This window comes from Lipophrys pholis (assembly GCF_963383615.2).
Source record: "Lipophrys pholis genome assembly, chromosome: 9".
NCBI classification, from domain to species: domain Eukaryota; kingdom Metazoa; phylum Chordata; class Actinopteri; order Blenniiformes; family Blenniidae; genus Lipophrys; species Lipophrys pholis.
This window is the reverse complement of record NC_137639.1, coordinates 6,974,713-6,994,958: the sequence shown is the minus strand read 5'-3', so window position 1 is coordinate 6,994,958 and position 20,246 is coordinate 6,974,713. Positions and strand designations below refer to the sequence as shown.

The 20,246-nt window shown below is 45.1% G+C and overlaps 1 protein-coding gene across 1 annotated transcript; it reads left to right on the top strand.

Annotated features, from left to right (window-relative positions):
- Positions 1–6,130: 6,130 nt before the first annotated feature.
- scxa (scleraxis bHLH transcription factor a) lies at positions 6,131–18,546 on the top strand. Its single transcript, XM_080470912.1, has 3 exons — positions 6,131–7,137; positions 7,355–7,571; positions 17,941–18,546. The coding sequence occupies exons 1-3, from the start codon at positions 6,689–6,691 to the stop codon at positions 17,977–17,979; spliced, it is 705 nt and encodes a 234-aa protein (XP_080327038.1). The 5' UTR covers positions 6,131–6,688; the 3' UTR covers positions 17,980–18,546.
- Positions 18,547–20,246: the final 1,700 nt, after the last annotated feature.

The following is a 20,246-nucleotide window of genomic DNA, read 5'->3' as shown; positions in this document are numbered from 1 at the left end:
AACAGGCCTCCGCCGCTCAGGGTTTCTTTTATTGCCCCGCCGCGTTCACAAATGCCGCGGGATTCACGGAAACTGAAAGAGACGCGTTGGTACGGCGGCATGACGACAGCCTTCAGACGCAACTCAGACAAATCGAGATAAAAGTCACACAGACTTTAATTTCCCAGCATTTGTTTCATTGTTTTACGGCGTTCCGAGGGATGTCAAATCAAACAATAGCTTTTTTTTACTATGTGCCTGAACCCAGTGCACCGCAAGCGTGTTTGTGAGAAACTCTATCATAAAACGGGATATGAACGGAAAAAACTAAGAGAGCGAGCAACGGCTTCGACTGATGTCTTCCAGTTGTGTGACCTCTCTTTCCTTCCCCGGCTTTTTTCTGTCTCCCTGCCTCTCTCGCTTTTAATAAGGCCAGCTGTAGAGTCTGGCTCTCCTGGGAAACCCGGCAGAGTGTGGCTGGCGTTGAGGCTGAATGAGGCTGAAATCGGGGCGAGCGGCGGCGGCGGTGGTGGTGGTGGTGGTGGTGGTAGGGTGTGCGAGTTGTGGGGGGGGGGCACTTCCGACCATTTTCCCCATGTGATACGCCGCGCAGTCTGGAGCGCTGGCCGACGGCCACGGCCTCTCACTCGTTCGTCTTCCTCACCCCCCGACACACACTCCCTCGCTCCTTCATTTCCTTCCCTTCCCTGCTACTTTTCTTCCTCATCCTGCTTTTCATCATCCCTCCTTCTTTTTTTTTTTTTTTTTTATCCTTTTCCTATCCTTCTTCCCGCTGTCGTTCCTCCTGCGCTCCCCGCCGGATGGAGCAGACGGTTACTTTTGGTAATGAACTCCTCCAGACGTCTGCTCAGTGGCACCACAACAAGTCCAGAACCCCTCTCTCTCTCCTCCGTTCTATCACTTCCCAGGGGGGTTGAAAAACGACCATCCGGGGCCGGGGGTAAATAACCCCCGTCCTCCGAGTGTCTCTCCCCTGATAGACGCCTGCATGCTGGAACTGTACCGGGTCCAGACCCGCTTCCGACTTTTGACAGGTCTCTGACCCACGCCAAAGTAGTTCAGCCATGTGTGTGTGTGTGTGTGTGTGTGTGTGTGTGTGTGTGTGTGTGTGTGTGTGTGTGTGTGTGTGTGGTTGGACCCAGCTAAGTTGGTGGGTGTTTTTCATCAGACTAATGAATAATACGTCTGAGCGGAGAGAGGAGTATCAAGCGAGAGGAGGAGAGGAGGAGAAAGGCGGGGGAGGAGAGGTGGAGGGGTAATGACTATCAGATGGTGTTCTACTACTGTGCTGCTGCTGCCACCACTACTGCGGCCGGCGCTTTAAAGGAGAACGCCGCTCAATTTTCAGCATTTACATACGGTGCGCCGTCATTATTCCCGGGAACTGTGCGAGTCGCCATGATGAAAAGGAGCCACTCGGTTCCAAATTAAAGGGAGGAGAGGTCAAAGTCTGGTCACGGCAGGAGGGGGGTTGTACGCTGAGGCGTTTATTGGCGCACATTGGAAACATTTTCATGATCTTATCCCATGTTCTTTTGTTGTTTTTGTTTGTGGTATTATTGAACTTACTGAAGTCTCTTCGTTTCACCATCACAACAATTACTTCATTCAATCTCACAGTGGTGGCTCATGGACAGAAGATCCCCAGTTTGTACCAGGGTGCTGAGTTTGCATGTTCTCCCTGAGCATGCATAGGTTTTTCTCCAGGTACTCACACAGTCAAAAAAAAACCCCAGAAAAAACGTGCATTTTGGGATAATTGTTGACTCTAAACTGATGGTAGCTCTAATTATTGTGTTTGTCTCTCTGTGACGGAGTCCTACAATCCTGTAATCTGAGCATGTGGCTCAAAAGAGTTTGTCCTTTTTTTTTGTTTTAATTACTCATAAGCTTCTTTTTGATATGAATAGTTAAAATAAAACCAATGAGATTACTCTCTCCCTGTTTACGTGCAAATTTGTTAAGCAATGGGGTAGTCTCTTGGCCTGAATGAATATAATCTACAGCCAGATCCTGACCAGTTTTCTGCTTTTGTTTGGGATGATCTTTCTTCATTCATCCGTCTATAATACTGCTTTGTCGAAAAGTGGCACTAAGGCAGTTGCCAATGCAACACAGGGCAAATACACTGTAGATAGAGAGCTAAACTGTCTCTTTCACTGTGACGTTGCTCAGAAAATCTCCAGTTCACAACACAATTTTTCAAGTGAAAACGATTTTTGAAATCGTTTTTGTGTTTTCATTTCAGAGAAGTTTTGTGTTTAGACAACAATGTTTTGAAAACGACGTCCATTTACACGGAAACGGCTGAAATGCTGAAAATGATGTAGTTAGCATGCAAGGCCACTTGTTGGCGCTGTTGTATGTTTTTGTAATGAAACCACATACACATGAACACAGAGAACGATACACTATAAACATTGATAATTGTGAGAACATGGACATTCTAGTGGACAGACGACCAAGTTGGACTGTTGTCCCAGGTGATTGTCAAAGATAAAACTACAAAGTCCCAGGAGGATCTGGACTGGGAGTCATGACACTCTGGAGGAAAACGTTGGTATTGTCCATCTACTGAGCATGTGCAGAAGAAGTATTTACTACGGCCGTGGGGAGTTTGCACTGTGGCAGCGTTTCAAAAAATTGACATTTCCGCCCGTTTCCACGGAGACAGGGTCAGAATGTTTTTCAAGAAGTTTCATCTTGGGAGCCATTTTGAAAAAGTTGCGCTTTCCCCCGTTTCCACGAAGACAAGAGCTGGAGCGTTTTCAAACAGTTCCACAATGTTTTTCAAACATACATTTTGTCTCAGTTTTGTCTTTTGTCTTCGATATGGAAACTTATATAAATGAATAAACACACACACACACACACACACACACAGACACACACACACACACACACACACACACACACACACACACACACACACACACGCACACACACACACACACACATATAGCTCATGCTGTCCACTGGCGCATGTTGTTCTGGTTTTGCAGCCTTCCTGAGTTTTCTGCCTAAATATTTGTCTTTATATGAAGCAGGTTTAGATTTCATGTGATCTCAAGCACAATCTTTTTGGTAATTCCTCACGTACCCAGTAACGGACAGCTGCTACTCCCGAACAGAGACATATATTCAACGTCATGTAGAATCCAGAGGCTGCGCTGTGGACCTGGGTCAACATTTTTCTGTAGTTTTATGTAAATATCCTCATTATTAAGCCATAATGTAGCTCTTTCCTTCTTCTGGAAAATCCAGACGTGTGATTATGAAAAGGCTCACAGTCGACAGTGTGCCCAGTGAAATGTGTTGTGGCCTGCGGGCAGTGATTGAGAGGGAAATGGATACTGCGTTACAGCCGCCACATGCTCCTGGGAGATGCAAATCAGTGGAAGATCATGCTAATGCATGTAATGACGGACCACAGTGAGTGCAACCCGTTTGGAAATACTCTTTCGCGAGTGTGGTGGGCACAATATACAGACAATCTAAATATCGAGGATTGTTCAGAATTTATGTAAATAGATCGCCAAATTTCCATAAACTTAAACCGTACCGCCTAATGCTAACATGACACACGAGCAGTAATCCTTGGTTTTTGTTGCATGTCTGTTTGCGGTACCATTGCCTACTGCCGTCTGGACAAAAACAAAGTGTAAAGTGTTTCTGTGACGCCATAACTCTTGGTAGCAACCTGTCAGTAACCGCTTACTTTGATGAAATTCCTAATACAGTAACAATCACTGACGTTTGCATGAGTCACTTACTTTTGTCGCACACAAAAGTTGGGGAGCTTCAAATTCCGTTTACATGGCAACTCGGAAACAGAAATCTTTTGTTCTGTTTTGGGGTCCATTTGCTGAAAACACAACTTTTTGAAAACAGCTCCTAAGGTAGAACTTTTACATAACTTTCCGCCTCCCTCTCCGTGTAATCAGGGGACACCACAACTTTTTGAAAACACTCCAGCTCACATCTCTATGTAGACAGAGAAAATGCAACTTTTTGAATTCACTGCTGTGGATGTAGTGAATCGTTTTTCTGCACAGGCGCAGTAGTTGGACGATAACAACAACGTTTGCCTCCAGAGTGTCATGACTCCCGGGACAATGTGGACGGGGAGTTTATAGTTTTACAGTTGAAAGTTGAAACAATCCAACCCGGTCATCTGACCATAACAAAAGTCTGTGTACTTCCAGTTTTAATATACATAGCGTATTGTTCTCTGTGCGCTACATCCCATTCAGCGCTTCTGTGTAACCGGACATCGTTGTCAAATTGTTGCCGTCTAAACACAAGAACACTTCATTTTCATCTGGACTGTTGTGTCGGGGGCCTCAGAGCTGCTGTCTCTCTTTGTCTTGCTCTCTGATCCAGCTGTTAGCTGAAACATGCTTCAATTACCCGACAAGTTCTGCAACTGAAGATCAATCTCTCAATAGATATTTCGATGTTGGGTGAAAGTACTCCAGTTTGGTTTCAAGGTCTCGTTAAGAGCCAAAAACTAATGCTTTTCTGTTTTTAACCTTCTTCCACTCTGAATATTTGATTTCCGAAGAAATGTTATCCACATTTTGTTTTCTTTATCCGGACCGAGGTTGGATGCCCACCGAGAGCTTACCCATCGTTCCGAGTCCTCTGTGTACTTTAATCAACCAACATTGGCTGCTGTTCATTCTCTCCACGCCACAGCATAAACACTGAAGCTGAAGGGATTGATACGGAGAGGAGGGAGGGGGGGAGGGACGGAGGGATATGAACAGAAGAGGGAAAAGGAGAGTGATGAATGCTGCCTGTAACATTGTGTAACCCTGACAGATTATTCATTGTGCTATTACTTTTCAGCAGCAACTTTCTGTTGCCAATCTACACAAAGGAGGCATACCAGCAATGGCAGTCGGGTTTAGAGTTTTCAGTGAGGTACTACTGAGGATTACGGACTTCATAGTTGAGTTTTTTACGTGGGATGTCAACTTTTAACCGCCGTGCATTTCTAGCAGGAAGTCAAATTCGAAGGTCAGTCAGTTGCATTGGAAATAAGAACTGAGCTGGAAGATGATTGCTAATATAATCCCTGAAACCTTAAGTATAAAAGCAGAGTCAAATCGGATCCCTTCATGATGCACTGATGGAGCTTTTATTCTGCTCTGCCTCTCATTATCTCACTCCCTCTCCTGTCTGCCTTCTCTCATCTGCCTTCGCTCCCTCTGCTGTCGCTTCTCGTTTTTCTCCCTCGGCTGAGAGGAAGACAGATCGTCGAAGGGAGTGTGAGTGAGTAAACTAGCAGCTCCCCGCTACAAACCCACGGACCTCGCCTTCGTCACCAAAACACTCCACCCCGAGAGTTCTGGGTCCCTGGAGGCTAAACGACTGGTCGCGCGGCTCGGTGACGCGGCTCGCGCTGATGAAAGGCTTCGTCCGTGGCCGAGTAAACTGTATTCCCCAACGTCATCACGGGCTGTCAGCTCCCGGCTCTGTGGCTGCACCGCCTCGCGTTCAGGGACAAACACAGGCACGGGAGGAAAGACAACGCAGCAAATTAAAAAAACAACAAATCCTTACCACAAAGTGTTAATTTCACAGTTTGTTACTGTCCGGCAAGAAGCCATTCTTAAATCCACGTCCCTGGTGTAGCGAAAGGAGAATGCCTCCTTATGTGGATAAACTTTCTGTATTTAAGCCCACAGACAGGATTTTAGAGAAGGATTGTTAACTTCTTTCTGATACTTCATTAATCTTTGAGTTTACATCCTTTGTTCACATTTTTTGGGGGAAAACTCAGAACCAGATGAATGTGATATGTGGTTGCACCCTTCAACATGATGGCTTTATTGCTCCAGCCTGAAGACAGCGCTCTATCTCTCTTTTTCCCCTCCACATTGATTGGACTGTGACTTTCCGAGGGCTCCACGGGTGATGCAAACTCTGTTTTCGGGTGGATTTTCCCTGGAAGACGTCCGCGTGCAGCCAAAACAAACTTCTGTTGATGGCTCGCCTCTTGCCTCCGGTCTCTCTGGCCTGCTTCTCGACAGCAGCCGAGGGACCCGGGCCGCTCAGGGGGAGGAGCCCCGCGGTCCCCCGGCCCTCCCACAGGCTATAAGACCAGGGACAGACGGAAACACTCAGGCTGCAGGCACACGTGGAGCAAAGAGGCAGAGGGAGAGGGAAAGACCGGGGAGAGCGACAAACAGAGTCAAGCTGTCGGCACAGAAAACTCTTCTGCCAGTTTGGCTTTTGGGACTTAAAGGACGAATATAGAAAGAGTAGATTCAATTTAGTTTAGTCTCTTTTGACCATGCAATTATTATCTATTCCAAAGGAGTAATTGAAGGAGAAACACATATTTTGGATTTTTTTTTTTGTATCAATCAAGAGACGAGAATATTTTTAAGGACGCAGAACCTTTAGATACCTGCGACAGCAGCTCTGATGTCGACCGCCGCTTTAGGATCAACGTGCTGAGAGACCTGAAAACCAAACTCAATCCAGACATACATGAGAAACCTGTGATTCACCTGTCCGTTAAAGTTCTTTGAGAGACCAGAGGTGTTTGGGACCGATATCACAGCACCAGACAGACTCAGTTCAGCGCCTTCAGATAAGTGAGGCGAGCAGCTGAGCATCTGCAGAGCGCTCCTCGCCTGGAGGAAGTCTCCACAGCTGTCACGTGCTCGCGGTGAAGATGACATTCGCCATGCTGCGCACGGCGCCTCCCGCGGGCCGCTTCTTGTACGGCGACATCGCGCTCCTCTCCGAAGACGACGAGGACAACGGCAGCGAGGGCTCGGGCTCCGAGGACCGGACCAGCAGCTCCTCCAACTTCCGCCTGTCCTCCTCGTCGCCATCTGCCTTTCACATCAAGATGAACAGGAAGAGGAAGCTGTGCGGGGGAGTGGGAGTGGGAGTGGGAGGAGGAGGAGGAGGCGTCGGTGTCGGTGTTGGTGTCGGTGGACTGATGGGGGGAGGGGGAGGTGGGGGCATGCTCGGGAGGCTGGCCCCCCCGGGCTTGTCTCCGCTCGGGGAAGGTCGCCAGAGGACTGCTGCCAACGCGCGGGAGAGGGATCGCACCAATTCCGTCAACACGGCGTTCACGGCGCTGCGCACGCTCATCCCCACCGAGCCCGCCGACAGGTACACACTCACCTGAGACAACGCAGCCACATAATCTGATATATAATCCAGCTTCAGACTGGGATGACAAGCTTTTTAATCGCTGTTGAGACTCGCCTTTGATTTCACTATTTAAGATGCTTTCAGGTCAAAATATTATTTTGTAATACATTAATACACTCATGCTGTTGTTCTAAAACTATTTATCAAAGTTTTTCATGATTCTATATCTTCACAGGAAGCTGTCGAAGATCGAGACGCTACGCCTGGCCAGCAGCTACATCAGCCATCTGGGGAACGTGTTGCTCCTGGGCGAGGGGCTTCATGACGGGCAGCCGTGCCACGCTCCGTCACCTCCGTTCTTCCACGTCAGCTCCTCCCCCACCCGCGGATCCGACCAATCGGCTCAGCCAAAGCACATCTGTACCTTCTGCCTCAGCAACCAAAGGAAAATGGTGAGCAGAGACAACAAATGATTAAGAAATATCAGTCAGATTAGAGATAAACCATGTTTATTATGACTGATAAGTGAGCCGGGAGTGACGCAGATGTTTCCATCTCTTGAAACTGAGAGTGACGTTGATGTGAGGGGGAGAGAATTCTTAATCTTAGCAGCATTAATCGAGATCAGAGCTTAAATTAACCTTAAATCCTGGCAGGTTCTAATAGTTTCAAGACATGAGAATGAGCTTGTTGAGCATCTTCCATGAAAACTAATGTGTCGTCCACATACAATAATACTGAATGGGACATGGCGCCTCTTGTGATTGATGAAATAGGAGGAAAATAATTGGCTTAATTGATAAATTAAAGATTAAAGGAGACGGATCCAAACCACCTTGATCTGATCACCTCAAAAAGTTTCAGAAAGACATTCATCATAGGTGAATATTAAATTATTTAAAATTAATTATATCAAAGTCCTCATGGTTTAAATGTGGACATTTAGTTTTGGTGTAAAAGGGATTTTTTTCCCCACTGGAATCTGAGTATGTGAAAACACTTTGAAAATCCATTTTTTCCATTTAGGTTTTCATTAAACTAATAATACACTAAGATTCATTACCCAGAAGTACAAACAAATTTTTTTGAATCTTTTAAATAGTTGGAAAAATGCACGTTTATTCAATTTTCTTAAATTATTTTAAAACAAAAAGTAGAAAAACACAATGACATCAGTTTGAATCACAGTGTGGTGGTCAGTTCAGTATTTAAAGCTGACCTGAGATCAGTGACTGTGCCTGTAAATCCAACTGGCCCCGGGGGACTTTAAAAGAAAAAGCTCTTTTAAAGTCGTCCTCTGGGGGTGAAGGACTGCGCATTGCTGTGCGTCCGGGGGTCGGTTTTATACTCAAACAGGTGGCTCCAGAGTTCAAGGTGGTTTAGTGAGAATGAGTGAGTCCATAGAGGAGATTGTTTTTCTGTGGAGCAGAGGGGTGGGTCACTCGACTCGCAGGCCAATTCTGCACAACCATATTGTCTTTTTTTTTTTTTTTTTTTTTCCTTCTTAAAAATATGAATGTAAAGTTTACAAGGGTATTTATGCAACGAGTGAGATTTATGACCGGGAGCTCATGAAATCCATCCAAAACCATGTGTATAATTTCAAGAATGTATTGACGTCAGTCCGAATAGAAGAAGGTTTTAATCATAACTGCTGAAGAGGTGACCTGAAATACACGGATTGGGAGTTTGCAATTAGCTGCTGACTCCCTTGAAGCTGAATGTCACAACTCGAAGTACAAGCACATGAAAAGGGAAAAGTAATATTCAAAGCTGGGTGAATACAGTTTTTTTTTCCTCTCTCTCTCTCTTGAGTTACAAAGCTATGATTAAACTTCACTGCCACATTTTTCCACACTTCATCCACTTTAATACAGACAAAGAGAACCTCACCCGGTGTGAGTTTCTGCCCCCATTTGATTGATTCAGTACAGGAAATTGGTCTTAATCAAGAACACTCGCATAAGAAAGCCATCAAGGAGAAATAACAGCAGAGCATCGACATACGCTCGGTGAAATCAAATCTAGGCGAGTCCGGCTCGGATTCTGACTAAACACCCAGAGACACCGAAGATGATCGAGAGGTGACGTCCGCTCAACTTTCCCCCTCTCACCCTTCGCTGCTGCCCATTTAGCAGGATTTATGGGCAAGGAGCTGACATCTGGCAGACTCCCCCATTCACCCCAGCAGTGTGTGAAAGCTAATACCCTCCTCAGTGTCTAAACCCAGAGACCCCTTAGCTGAGGGATAAGCTGGGTCTCAGCAGTGTGAGTCCCCCCACCCCCCCCCCCCCCCTCAACCCCCCCACCTCCCCTCTGAACTTGTGCGAAAGCCTAGACGTCCTCGGTGTCCAAACCCAGACACCCTCAGCTGGGAGATAACTAGTCTGAGACCTGTCTCCTTCTCTCTTCTGTCTTTCCTCTTATTATTCCCTCTTCTCCGCCTTTAAGTTCGTTTCGTCTATCCCACCCACCCACCCACCTCCCCCACCCCCTCCACCAGGCCTGTGCATATCGATCAGTCTGACGGAGGTCAGAGCTGTCAGTAGGAGCTGTGTAATACTATCTACGGCTGTCAGCTGAGAAATGCACGCTGGGCAGGAGACAATGTGAAAACGTTGTCATGTCAAAGCGCCTCGACTGGGTGTGTGTCACCTGCTGTCAGTCACATGATGCTGTTTCCTGTTAGCTGGCTGAAAAAAGCGGCAGTATTCTCACTCGTGAGCGCAGTCAGACCAAACACAGCCACTGTCCCGCTCCGACACGTTGACCCACGTGAAAGTCATTACCTTCCAATAATCCCCTCGCTCGGACCCGACAACCGGAGTCGCCAAAGAGGAGAAAGGAAAAAATCAACCTGAGGGAAACGTCGTCTTATTGATGTAAGAGAAACAAAAACAAATGTCAAGAGGTATAAAAAACCTCCTCAGGTTTACCTTCTCACAATTACAAGTGACGAGTTCATTGTTTTTCATATTACTAATGCTTGTATTCCAGATCCATTTATATGAAGGCGAGACACTTATCGACAAAACACAACTACACAGTATCATTAATAGTTTTTTTGTCAAAAAAAACCTGTGAATTTCAGTTCTGATAAACGGCAAACAAAGCATGTGGATTCATTTCTAGTGAGGAACAATCAATATTTGCTGTAGTGAGTACATACAGCTGATGGTTTGTGTACCATTAACAGCCTTGTGGATCGTCATTAATACTTTGTTGGTGTAGATTTAACAATATAAAAAAATAAAATAAAAAAAGACAGTACTTTCTCTTTGAGCCATTTCTCATGAGCAGAGAGGTTTATCATGATAACTCGGTGATACCAGAGTCTCTGTGTTGAGGTGCCGCCGCTCTCAGACCGCGTCGAGCACGTAAATGGTTAACAGTGATTGGCAGAGCCCGGGAGCGTTTCTTTTTCCCTGGAAAAGTGGCTCTGCTGTATGTAAGTGCGCCGAAGGGCAGAGTCGGTGCCGGTGATTACGGAGCGGAAACGATTGGGAAGGTAAAACGAGCCTGTGTGTCCTGACTTCTCCCTTTGTATGTTTTTCTGGTCATTGAGGTTCATCACAGCTGTCAGGCCTGCTCAGAGCGGCTTCCACTTCTCTGCAGCGCGCGAGAGGCTGAGGGCGAGAAAAGCATACGCTCATTTCCTCCTATTATAAGTGTATGTGCAGGATAACCGTTTCAAAACAAACAGTGGCGTTAGTAATGACTACTGCACAGCGAGAGCTATTAAACTTTACATATTCAGAGGAGCATGGGGTGTGAATACTAATGTGCTTTCATTAGCAGTGTGTGTGTGTGTTCACTCCTGAAAAGCCTGAAATTGATTTCAAACAGTTGGAGGACATGTGAGTATTTCATTTCAGCCGTTTGCTAATTCAGTAAAATGAGTCACATTCTTTACTGAAATAGGAGTAAAGTTTATTGTTTGAAAAGTAGATTTTCAACTTTTTACTTCACTAAAATGAGAAAAGAAAGAACGGACTCTGAAGTACTGGGATCTGACATCTTTTTCTGAGGCATCTTAATGGGTGGGCCATCTGCGTGTACACACACACACACACACACACACACACACACACACACACACACTGCAGCTTCGCTGTAACTCTGAATGGTCGTGCACAGATTAGAACTGATGAGCCAGTTTGGAGAAAGTTCAGATATTAAAGTCATCAGAAAACAAATCCTCAAGTACAGTACAGACACTCGAATGATATCGAATACGTACAATAATTATATTTCGCTTCGTCACCACTCAGAGTAACAAAAGGTCTTGGCTCAGGAAAAAAACAAATACAGCTTTGTGAGGATATTATCGTCTGAGTAATATTCAGTTTTATAGAATATTTAGAGTTACTTTTCTGACAACTGATTAAATAATGAACTTGAGGACCAAAACACATTTATTCAGATGAACTGGTGATTGCATTAGAAAATTCTGCACAAAATTCTTTCACGTTGAAGTTCCGTGGACAGTTAAAGCTACGAGGGACTTTTCGCTCTTCACTGTTCATTGATCGTGTGCGTGCTCGTATCGCGTGCCTTTGATAGCTGTAGTTAAAAACAAAACAAAACAAAAGGCGCCGGACGCTCTGATGGCTACATCTGTGAATGAGATGTGCGGAGCTGAGAGGCTGGAGGATGGAGGCGAGCTGGGCGCTCTGTAAGTCCCTGCGCTGTCCACTTGATTGATGCAGACATCCTGTGCAAGGCCTCTCTCCGCTTTGCAGTCAGGTGCCTGAACGCACCACACAACAGAAACGCATCGCGTGTGCAGCTTTTTGAATTTTGTTTTGGTTGGAGTCACCTTCAATGACCCTGAAAACTTCATTTAAAGACCTTTCAGGAATTTTCTAATGTGAAATGTTTTTTTTTTTTTGTTTGTTTTTTTAAGGCACAAATCTGTCCTCGGCTGCCTTCATGCCACGTCACTCTTCACACCTTGCTCCTCCGCCGTGGCGCGTTTCATTTGGATCATAAAACGAAGATGGTCAATTTATTTTTCAGACAAAACTAAATAGAAATGTCCGTTTGTCTGCCAGTAACAGCAGCCATGTCGAAGTTTTTCCTCTAAGGCTGGCCGTGACAGCAAAAAGCATTTTTCCGATATTTGAATTTAAAAAAAAAAAAAAAAAAAGACACTCATCTGATGAGTTGTGCTACATTTGGAAACACACTTATAAAAAAAAAAAAAAAACATTTTTTTTAAGTCAAACATACGATCACCATAATACTGACGGTGTGGTCACTGTAATTAGACCATTGTTCCTTTTGAAATGGTCACACTCAGATGAGTTTACAAGCATTTGGAGGCACAACCCAGATTTATTTATTTGGAATTTAAAGGGGGAAAAAAAAAAAAGAGAGACGTCTAATTTGAAGTGAAACTGCTCCATGTGTCGTGATTTACATCTTTGCTGCTGTAAAACTTTTATATGTGCGATGATTTTTTATTTTTTTTTGTGGGTGGATGGAAAGAGAGCGCTACTAAAACTGCAGCCTGCAACTAAAAAGCGACTGATCTCGTCTGTCCCTGTGAGGGAAAACGCAGAGCAGACGAACGATAAGACAGTAACGAGAGCGTGCACGCGTTGTGAGTATTTACGCGGGCCTCGTGTAGCGTACACACGCTTTCGCACACGTCGTCGTCCGTGTCTGGAAGTCATCGGCAGCGCGGAGCGCAGCAACAAATGAGCTAATTGTTCTGTAAATGATTTATCCTCTGCTGAGGCTGTACAGCCCGTGTTTAATTCAGCTGCTGCTATTAGAAACACATTGACTCGGGGCTTTGATGGCGATGTTAAAGGAGCCTGGAAACCGCGCTCTGTGGCACGCCCTCCCTGCTGACACTCACACCCACACACATGACACAGGCGCACACACACACACACACACATGTGGGCACACGCTCGCGTCCAGCGTGCCACTCGCACAGAAACTTTTATCAAAAGCATTTCTTTTTTTTCTTCTTCAGCCAGACGGCCTCTTTCTAGACAGCATCCCCCCCCCCCCGCTCCTCCTGAAAAGGCCTCATATATGATTACTTGGTTAAGGAGCTCTGGATCACGACTGTGCTTTCAACACTTTCTAGACTAATGGTGTGCAGGAAGTTGTGCAAACACAGAGCAGAGAGAGAGAGAGAGAGAGAGAGAGAGAGAGAGAGAGAGAGAGAGAGAGACATTGCCAGGGACTCAGTGGGATAATCAACTCAGCTATCCATCCTGCCGTCTGGACAGTTGGTTTTAGACGGCGCTGAAACTACACGTCGCCTCTTTACAGACATCAAATGAACCGTGCGCCTAAAGAGGGTCTAAATGCCTGGATGGGACATGTGCACAGGCGCACTAATGACTGTGGGCTTTACAGTTATTTGGAAATTAGTCTGTTTTCAGTGGAAATAAAATAATAAAAAAGAAGAGTTACGTCACTGTCGTGCGCGGAGCTTTCAGGGTCAGAGATGAAAACTAAATTACTCTCATTTACTCATAATGCTGACTGGGAGTTGACGCTTTGTGTCTTTTGAGCTCCGTATCTCAAGGTATGCACATCGGTGGTGGTGTGTGTGTGTGTGTGTGTGTGTGTGTGTGTGTGTGTGTGTGTGTGTGTGTGTGTGTGTGTGTGTGTGTGTGTGTGTGTGTGTGTGTGTGTGTGTGTGTGTGTGTGTGTGTGTGTGTGTGTGTGTGTGTGTGAGTGAAAGCCAGGCTGTGTGTCGGACTGTGTGCCTCCGAGCGAGGACCTGTCTGTGTATTCTCAACGCAGATGGAAGCAGTTAAAGCCTAATTTAACACCAACAGAAGAAGTCGGGTCAGATAACTAACAAAATCTATTAGGAAAACTATCATTCTGTTGTCATTTGGTCTTCGGGGAGCCGCCTGCTCACGGAGCAAATTCAAACCAAACTGCGGCGAGGCAGAGCCAGAGGGAGAGAGAGAGAGAGAGCGACGACACTGGAAAACCCTTTTTAAGAAACACCCTATCTACCGATGCCGATGTGATGGTTAATACTCCGAGGAGCAGAATTAGGTCATCTGAGGCTCGTTTCGGGGTCGTTGTTACAGCACTTCAAAATGCGTTCGTCTGATTGGGCAATCCGGGGTTAATCAAGTGTTTGTGAGACCATCGCGATGCCCGAAGCCACAGAGAACATGAATATGTGTCGTGTCCAGGCCACATTATGACTTCCTGAAGACTATTTTTTTTTGCAGTGCTAGTTAGCCTCCATTTTAATCCCTAATGTGTTACTTATTGCAGGATTTTAATGCGTGTCCACTATTTTCAAATCACTGATCATTTACGAGGGTAATTACGGTTTCTATAATCCGCCGGAGGTGCTGACGCACACTTGCATACTTTCACTGGGTAGACTAAAGGGATATTACCCGTTTTCATTTCATGCTTAAATACCAGTCTTCTTATACGACGGCGGGCCGGTGCCCAAAGAGGAATTATTTTTTCCAGCCAGTCATTCCTGTCCACACGCAGCCAGAGACTAAATTAGATGTTTGTATTTGACAGAACGGCTTAACACAGGAATAAGACGGAAACAGGCACGGAAAGTCCTCAGCTGTAGGTGAAGGGGACGGCAGGATTGAGTTTCGGAAAAGCAACAGCGAAGGTTTAATTTGTGGACTTGATAAGACGCCGTGGGGAAAGTGTTTGCTGTAGACAGGCTGCGTTGGCCTCGATGGTACAATAATATTGTCCGAGGATGGTAATATCATCATATCGTATCTAAAGCAAACATCATCAGGTAATCATATTAGTGTCGGACAGATCGCCCCCCGGGGACGCCGCCGGTATGTACATCTGTGTGTGTGTTTGGAAGGAGAACAGAGAGCGGGGATGTCATCCGACCATGCCCTATTAGTCTTCAGGAGATTGTTTTGACGACCCGGCCTACCCTGGACCCCCCCCCACCCCCCCCACCCCCACCCACCTTTTATTTTGTCTGAAGCAGCTGAGCCGCCCCCACCACCACTGTCACCGACGCTCTCATCCACACTGATCCCACCATAATTTCATGTAATTTGGTCAATCATTCACTTTTCAGACTCTTTAAACGTAGCCACCTTCTGCAATCTGTGCACCTTAAGTACTTTTCCCTTCCACCGATAAAGACCTCCAGTTTTCCACGACGCGTTCCAGCACAGAGTCGTGAGCACGGCCGCGTCTTCCAGCTGTGAGGCGACGGTGTGCGCCGCTCGTTCACATAAAAGACTGAAAGATTATCCATCTTATCTGGATTTTGTCTTTCATATCGGCCGTTAAATCTTCTTGCCCTGCTTCCTCATACTTCTCCTCTGACTTGCTCCACTCTGCCACACAATGAGGCCGATCCCTGTCCTGGAGAAGGGAATCTAGTAATGACTCCTGCTGTCCAGTCCAGCTGGAGGAAGCATTGACAATAATAGTTCCAGTTTCTCCTCACGCTCACCTCAATCAGTGGGAGGAACGATTCCTGTCCAAATCCTGTGAGATCATTCTCTCATTACGGCCCGATACCCTTCCAAACACCTACCCACCTTTGTTGATGTCAGTCAAGCGGATTTTTTCCAAACACCTACACCTTGTGCTCAGTCTGGGAGGAAATGTGTAACAGGTGTTGGGCTGGGGAGCGGGGGGGTTGGGGGGGTTGGGGGGGTTGGGGGGGTTGGGGGGGGGCTCACGGCTAGCGGAGACGATATGAGTGAGAGGAGGAGAGAAGTCAGCAGAGGACAGGAGCGAAGGAGGACTTTATTCACACGTCTCTCAGTCAATGGCAGCGGGGTCATTTGCAATAAGTTTGCAGCTTAAGCCCTGGAAATATTTCCCAAAGCGGCAACCAGGATGAGTGTTGCACATCACTCAATGGAGTGTTCAATCAAAAAAAAATCCCTTGCAATCCCAGGCCGGTGGTGGATGGCCTGAGGAGCGAGCCGGGAAGAGGTTAGGTGAAGAGGGAAAATGTGATGTTATTTTCCTGGCCAGATAGAGAAAGTTCCCTCGACCAGCCAGGAAATGGAGGCTGCTCTGTTCTGATACCACAGATAAATGAGAAGCATATCATCGTGCAGCGTTGCCACGAATCGCTCCATGATCACGTCAATCTTCGGGCTGCATCCGAATTAAGGGGGGGGGGGGGCATTGTCGCCGCCAGCCGCCACAGTTAATGCCGCGCGCTACCGTGCAGAACGTGTTTACGTCAGTTTACAAGATGCAGTCAAGTCTAATTGACTTTCTCAGTAAGTAGGAGCAGATCACATCCAAAACCACAGGAGCTTTCTGCGTTGCTGACTAAAGAACAATAGAAGTGTAAACAGCATCATGAGACGCCGAAATAATACAGAGCTGATGTCACATGGAGGTTTGGAAAAAGACAATCCATCCATCCACCCATCCACCCATCCAGCCATCCATCCACCCACCCAGTACCCTTTCCCCTTCCCATTTTTCCATTTTATACATTATGTAGTCATTTTGAGGCGCCTTTGTCCACTTTCAGTTTTAGGCCGTTACACCGTGACATTTACAAGTGAAAATGGAAAACTTTCGTTGCCTTTTAAGGAGTCAGTGTAACGACAACGGTGCTCGGAGCCACTGAAAACACAACTTTTGTAAACACCACGAACCCGTCTCTCCTTGGAAAATGCAGTTTTTTGAAAAATACTTGCTACTGCACATGAGCGCCACGGCTGTAGTAAACAGTTCTTCTGCACATGCTCAGTAGATGGACAACAACAATGGCCGCCGACAGAGTGTCATGACTCCCAGTCCATATTCTCCTGGGATCTGGTAGTTTTATAGTTGAGAATCACAATTCAACTACGTCGTGAACGTCCGTGTGCTCACCATTGTTGATAGTGTGTTGTCATTGGTGCAATACAAAAAACAATCAACAGCACCCACTAGTGGCCTGGCATGATAACAACAACTTTTTCAGCGTTTCTGCCATTTCTGTGTAAAAGGATCGGATTTTCAAAATGTTGACATTAAACTTTTCTGAAACAAAATCGATGCGTTTTCACTTGAAACGTCGTGAAAACGGGCCTGAGATTCAAAATCAGAGCTATTCTGCAGATTGATCCACATAATTACATTTAATGTAGCAAGTGCTGTAACTCTATACTTTATACGGAATATTCCTACAGGTTATTTGATGCTAAAGGCCGACTTCCCTGGATGAAAACAAGTAAATTAGTGTGTGTGTGTGTGTGTGTGTGTGTGTGTGTGTGTGTGTGTGTGTGTGTGTGTGTGTGTGTGTGTGTGTGTGTGTGTGTGTGTGTGTGTGTGTGTGTGTGTGTGTGTGTGTGTGTGTGTGTGTGCGTGCGTGTGTGTGTGTGTGTGTCTCGTACTCACCCTGCAGCTCTTGGATAAAGCAAGAGAGGAGATGGATGAATGGAAACGCTATTTTGACAGTCTTTCATTTACAATTCAGTTCAACATTCAAGAACATCTTCCAACATGAAACCAATCCCCGAATGTTCTTCACAAAGAGTTTTTGTTTTTTAGCCCGAGTCCTGAGCTGGTAAACAGCTCAGCTCTGTAGGAGGCAGGTGAAGCCTTTTCTCCGTTTGTTGGGATGAATGCTGCCACTTCCTGTTCTAGTTTCACATTAAAATCTCTTGGCTGTACAGTTCCACTACCTGTGGAGCTGATTGTCCCCTCGGGGAGGATAAAGATTCTTCACTTTATAGCATTCATATATTTTGACCATCACTCGTTACTACTGTTAATAAATCTTGGTTCTCCACACAGAAGCATATTTCAGATTTGCTCTTGACTGAATGTTGAGTCCTTGCTGATGTGCCGTGGTGTTTCTCTCTGTTGCAGAACAAAGACAGAGACAGGAAGACGGCGATCAGAAGCTAACAATGAGGACACAAATAAAACACTCGCCACTTTGACAGTGGCTTGAGAATCGCTGCGACTTGAAGCCTGAACGAAGTGGTGCGTTTCAAGGACGTTTCCAGGACTCCAGTAGCACTTCCAGGACTTTTAAAGGAACATTTTTGATAACTCTTTTTGGGGATTCTGTCTTTCGAGTTTTGAAAAGTTGAATGATACTTTTTCAACAACACATTAAAGAGACTTTCCACTGTGTTGTCCGGCGACTTTTCACCTAAAGAACTTATGGCACATCATCAGAAAACACTTAAAAGCCACAAGATTGTATTCATCAAACTGAGGGTTATTAATGTGTAAACTGAAATATAAATGTATATTTATGTGACATAACATTATATAATGAAACTATGTTATTTAACAATTATATGACTTTTTGTTTGGACAAACTATGCGCATTGTTTTCAAGGTACAAACCATTGGCTATTGGCAGTTTATGGCATTACAAGACATTTGCTGGATATTTGGTTGTTTTGAATAATAATTTCTGAAAGAAAAAACTCAAGGTTACAAATAAACAGTTTGTATATCTGGAAGTGAGTTTTATTTATATGTGGTTTCTACTCTTAAGTCTCACAACTTTCATGTGAAGAAGCTGATCAGGGTTCTGCAACCTGCGGCATAGAGGCTCCCTGAACCTTGCACAAAACGATACCTAAACAAACATTTCTATCTCATTTTCATTTTATACACTCACAGAAAGACATTTTGAAAAGCACTTTTAACTCTTGGCTAAAAAGCTTTTAGATAAAGCACAACTAAATTGGCTAAAATGCAGGGGAAATCGCTCAAATCACAAGGAATTGGGAAGAAAATCGTAAGAACAGATTAGAAAAACACAAAACTAAAAGTAAAACAGGACGAGACTCTTTGAAAAAGAGCCAAAATGGTTGAAAAAGCTAAAATGTCAACTTTGTCTCAGAAATGCAGAAAAGGAAGGTTGAAACCTCTAAAAACAGCAGAAATGTAATGAAATATTTACAACTGAAACTTCATCACAGTTTATGTTTGTATAGCAAAGCAAAATATGAAACGTTAAGAGCTGTGTCAGCCTCCATTTAAAGATTAAATGTGTTTTACAGCACTGTTTAAATTTAGTTTGATGGAGAGAGACAAAAATAAAGGTTGCAGACCCCTGAGCTAGAAGTTAGTACTCGTACTTGTACTCGTACTTTAAGGAAGTAGTATCAGTGTGTCCCTAAATTCAAAGGTCAATCAGTGAGTGTGTGTCAGTAAGATTCCTTTATGTTTTACTGCCAGGAGCTCACAAATACCTAATTAAGATTTTTATCTTTATCTAAGTCTGTCTCCTCCACGCTGGTGAAAGGGTGGAAGACAGGATGGACGAGAAACGTTTAGGAAGTAAAGAGAAAGGCAAGCAAAGGTAGAAAAATCAAAAAAATCCAAATTGAATCTGCAGGTACGACTACTTGGACATCTGCCTCCGTCCCTTCGCTGTCCTCTTTTTTACCTTTCCACATGCTTGTTCTCTGCTCTCCTCCGCTGCTCTTCCCCTCTTTTCCCTGGAGTGCCACTGGCCAGAGTCTGGTAGGTGATGGCTTTCCAGTGTGTGGAGCCACACACTGCCTGGCTTTCCTCCAGCCTCGTCTCTCTATCTTATCACCCGTTTATCTTTCTATTGATCCGTTCATTCATCTCTCTGCTTTTTACCGACTGTTCTTTCACTTTTTTCTTTGCCATCCCCACTTTCTCTCGTTGTCTTTACAGATATTTTTACCTTCTTAACAGAAAATAATCCCTGTGAAATGCTGCTCTTTGTATTGCAAATGGACAGACAGTAAATTAAAGAGATTACGCTGCAGCAAAAGATAAAAAAAATAAATAAAAGCATCTATAATGATGAGAAGGAGAAAGGAGGGAAGTTTATTCCTAATTTATTTTCTTCTTATCTTAAGAGCAATAAAAATCTGTCAACGTCTCTGGTGTCCTCGTTTAACATTTTAAGCCACATAACAGCACTTCTCGGCTCATTTTCCACCATTAAGACAAATGTAAATGAACCATCCAGGCTAACCGCTGTGCTGCCTGCTCCATGTTCCCAAATCATTTGAACAATTCTAACAAGCCGTTTCGGTGACTGAAGGTGCCAATTATGGAAACATTTTTTTTCCTACAGTGACAAGTGCTGGGTGAAGAAAAACAACCAACAAGAATCCGAACTGCCCCGGCGCGCAGCTGTAAGTGGAAAACAAAGCTGGTTTCACTGTGTGCGT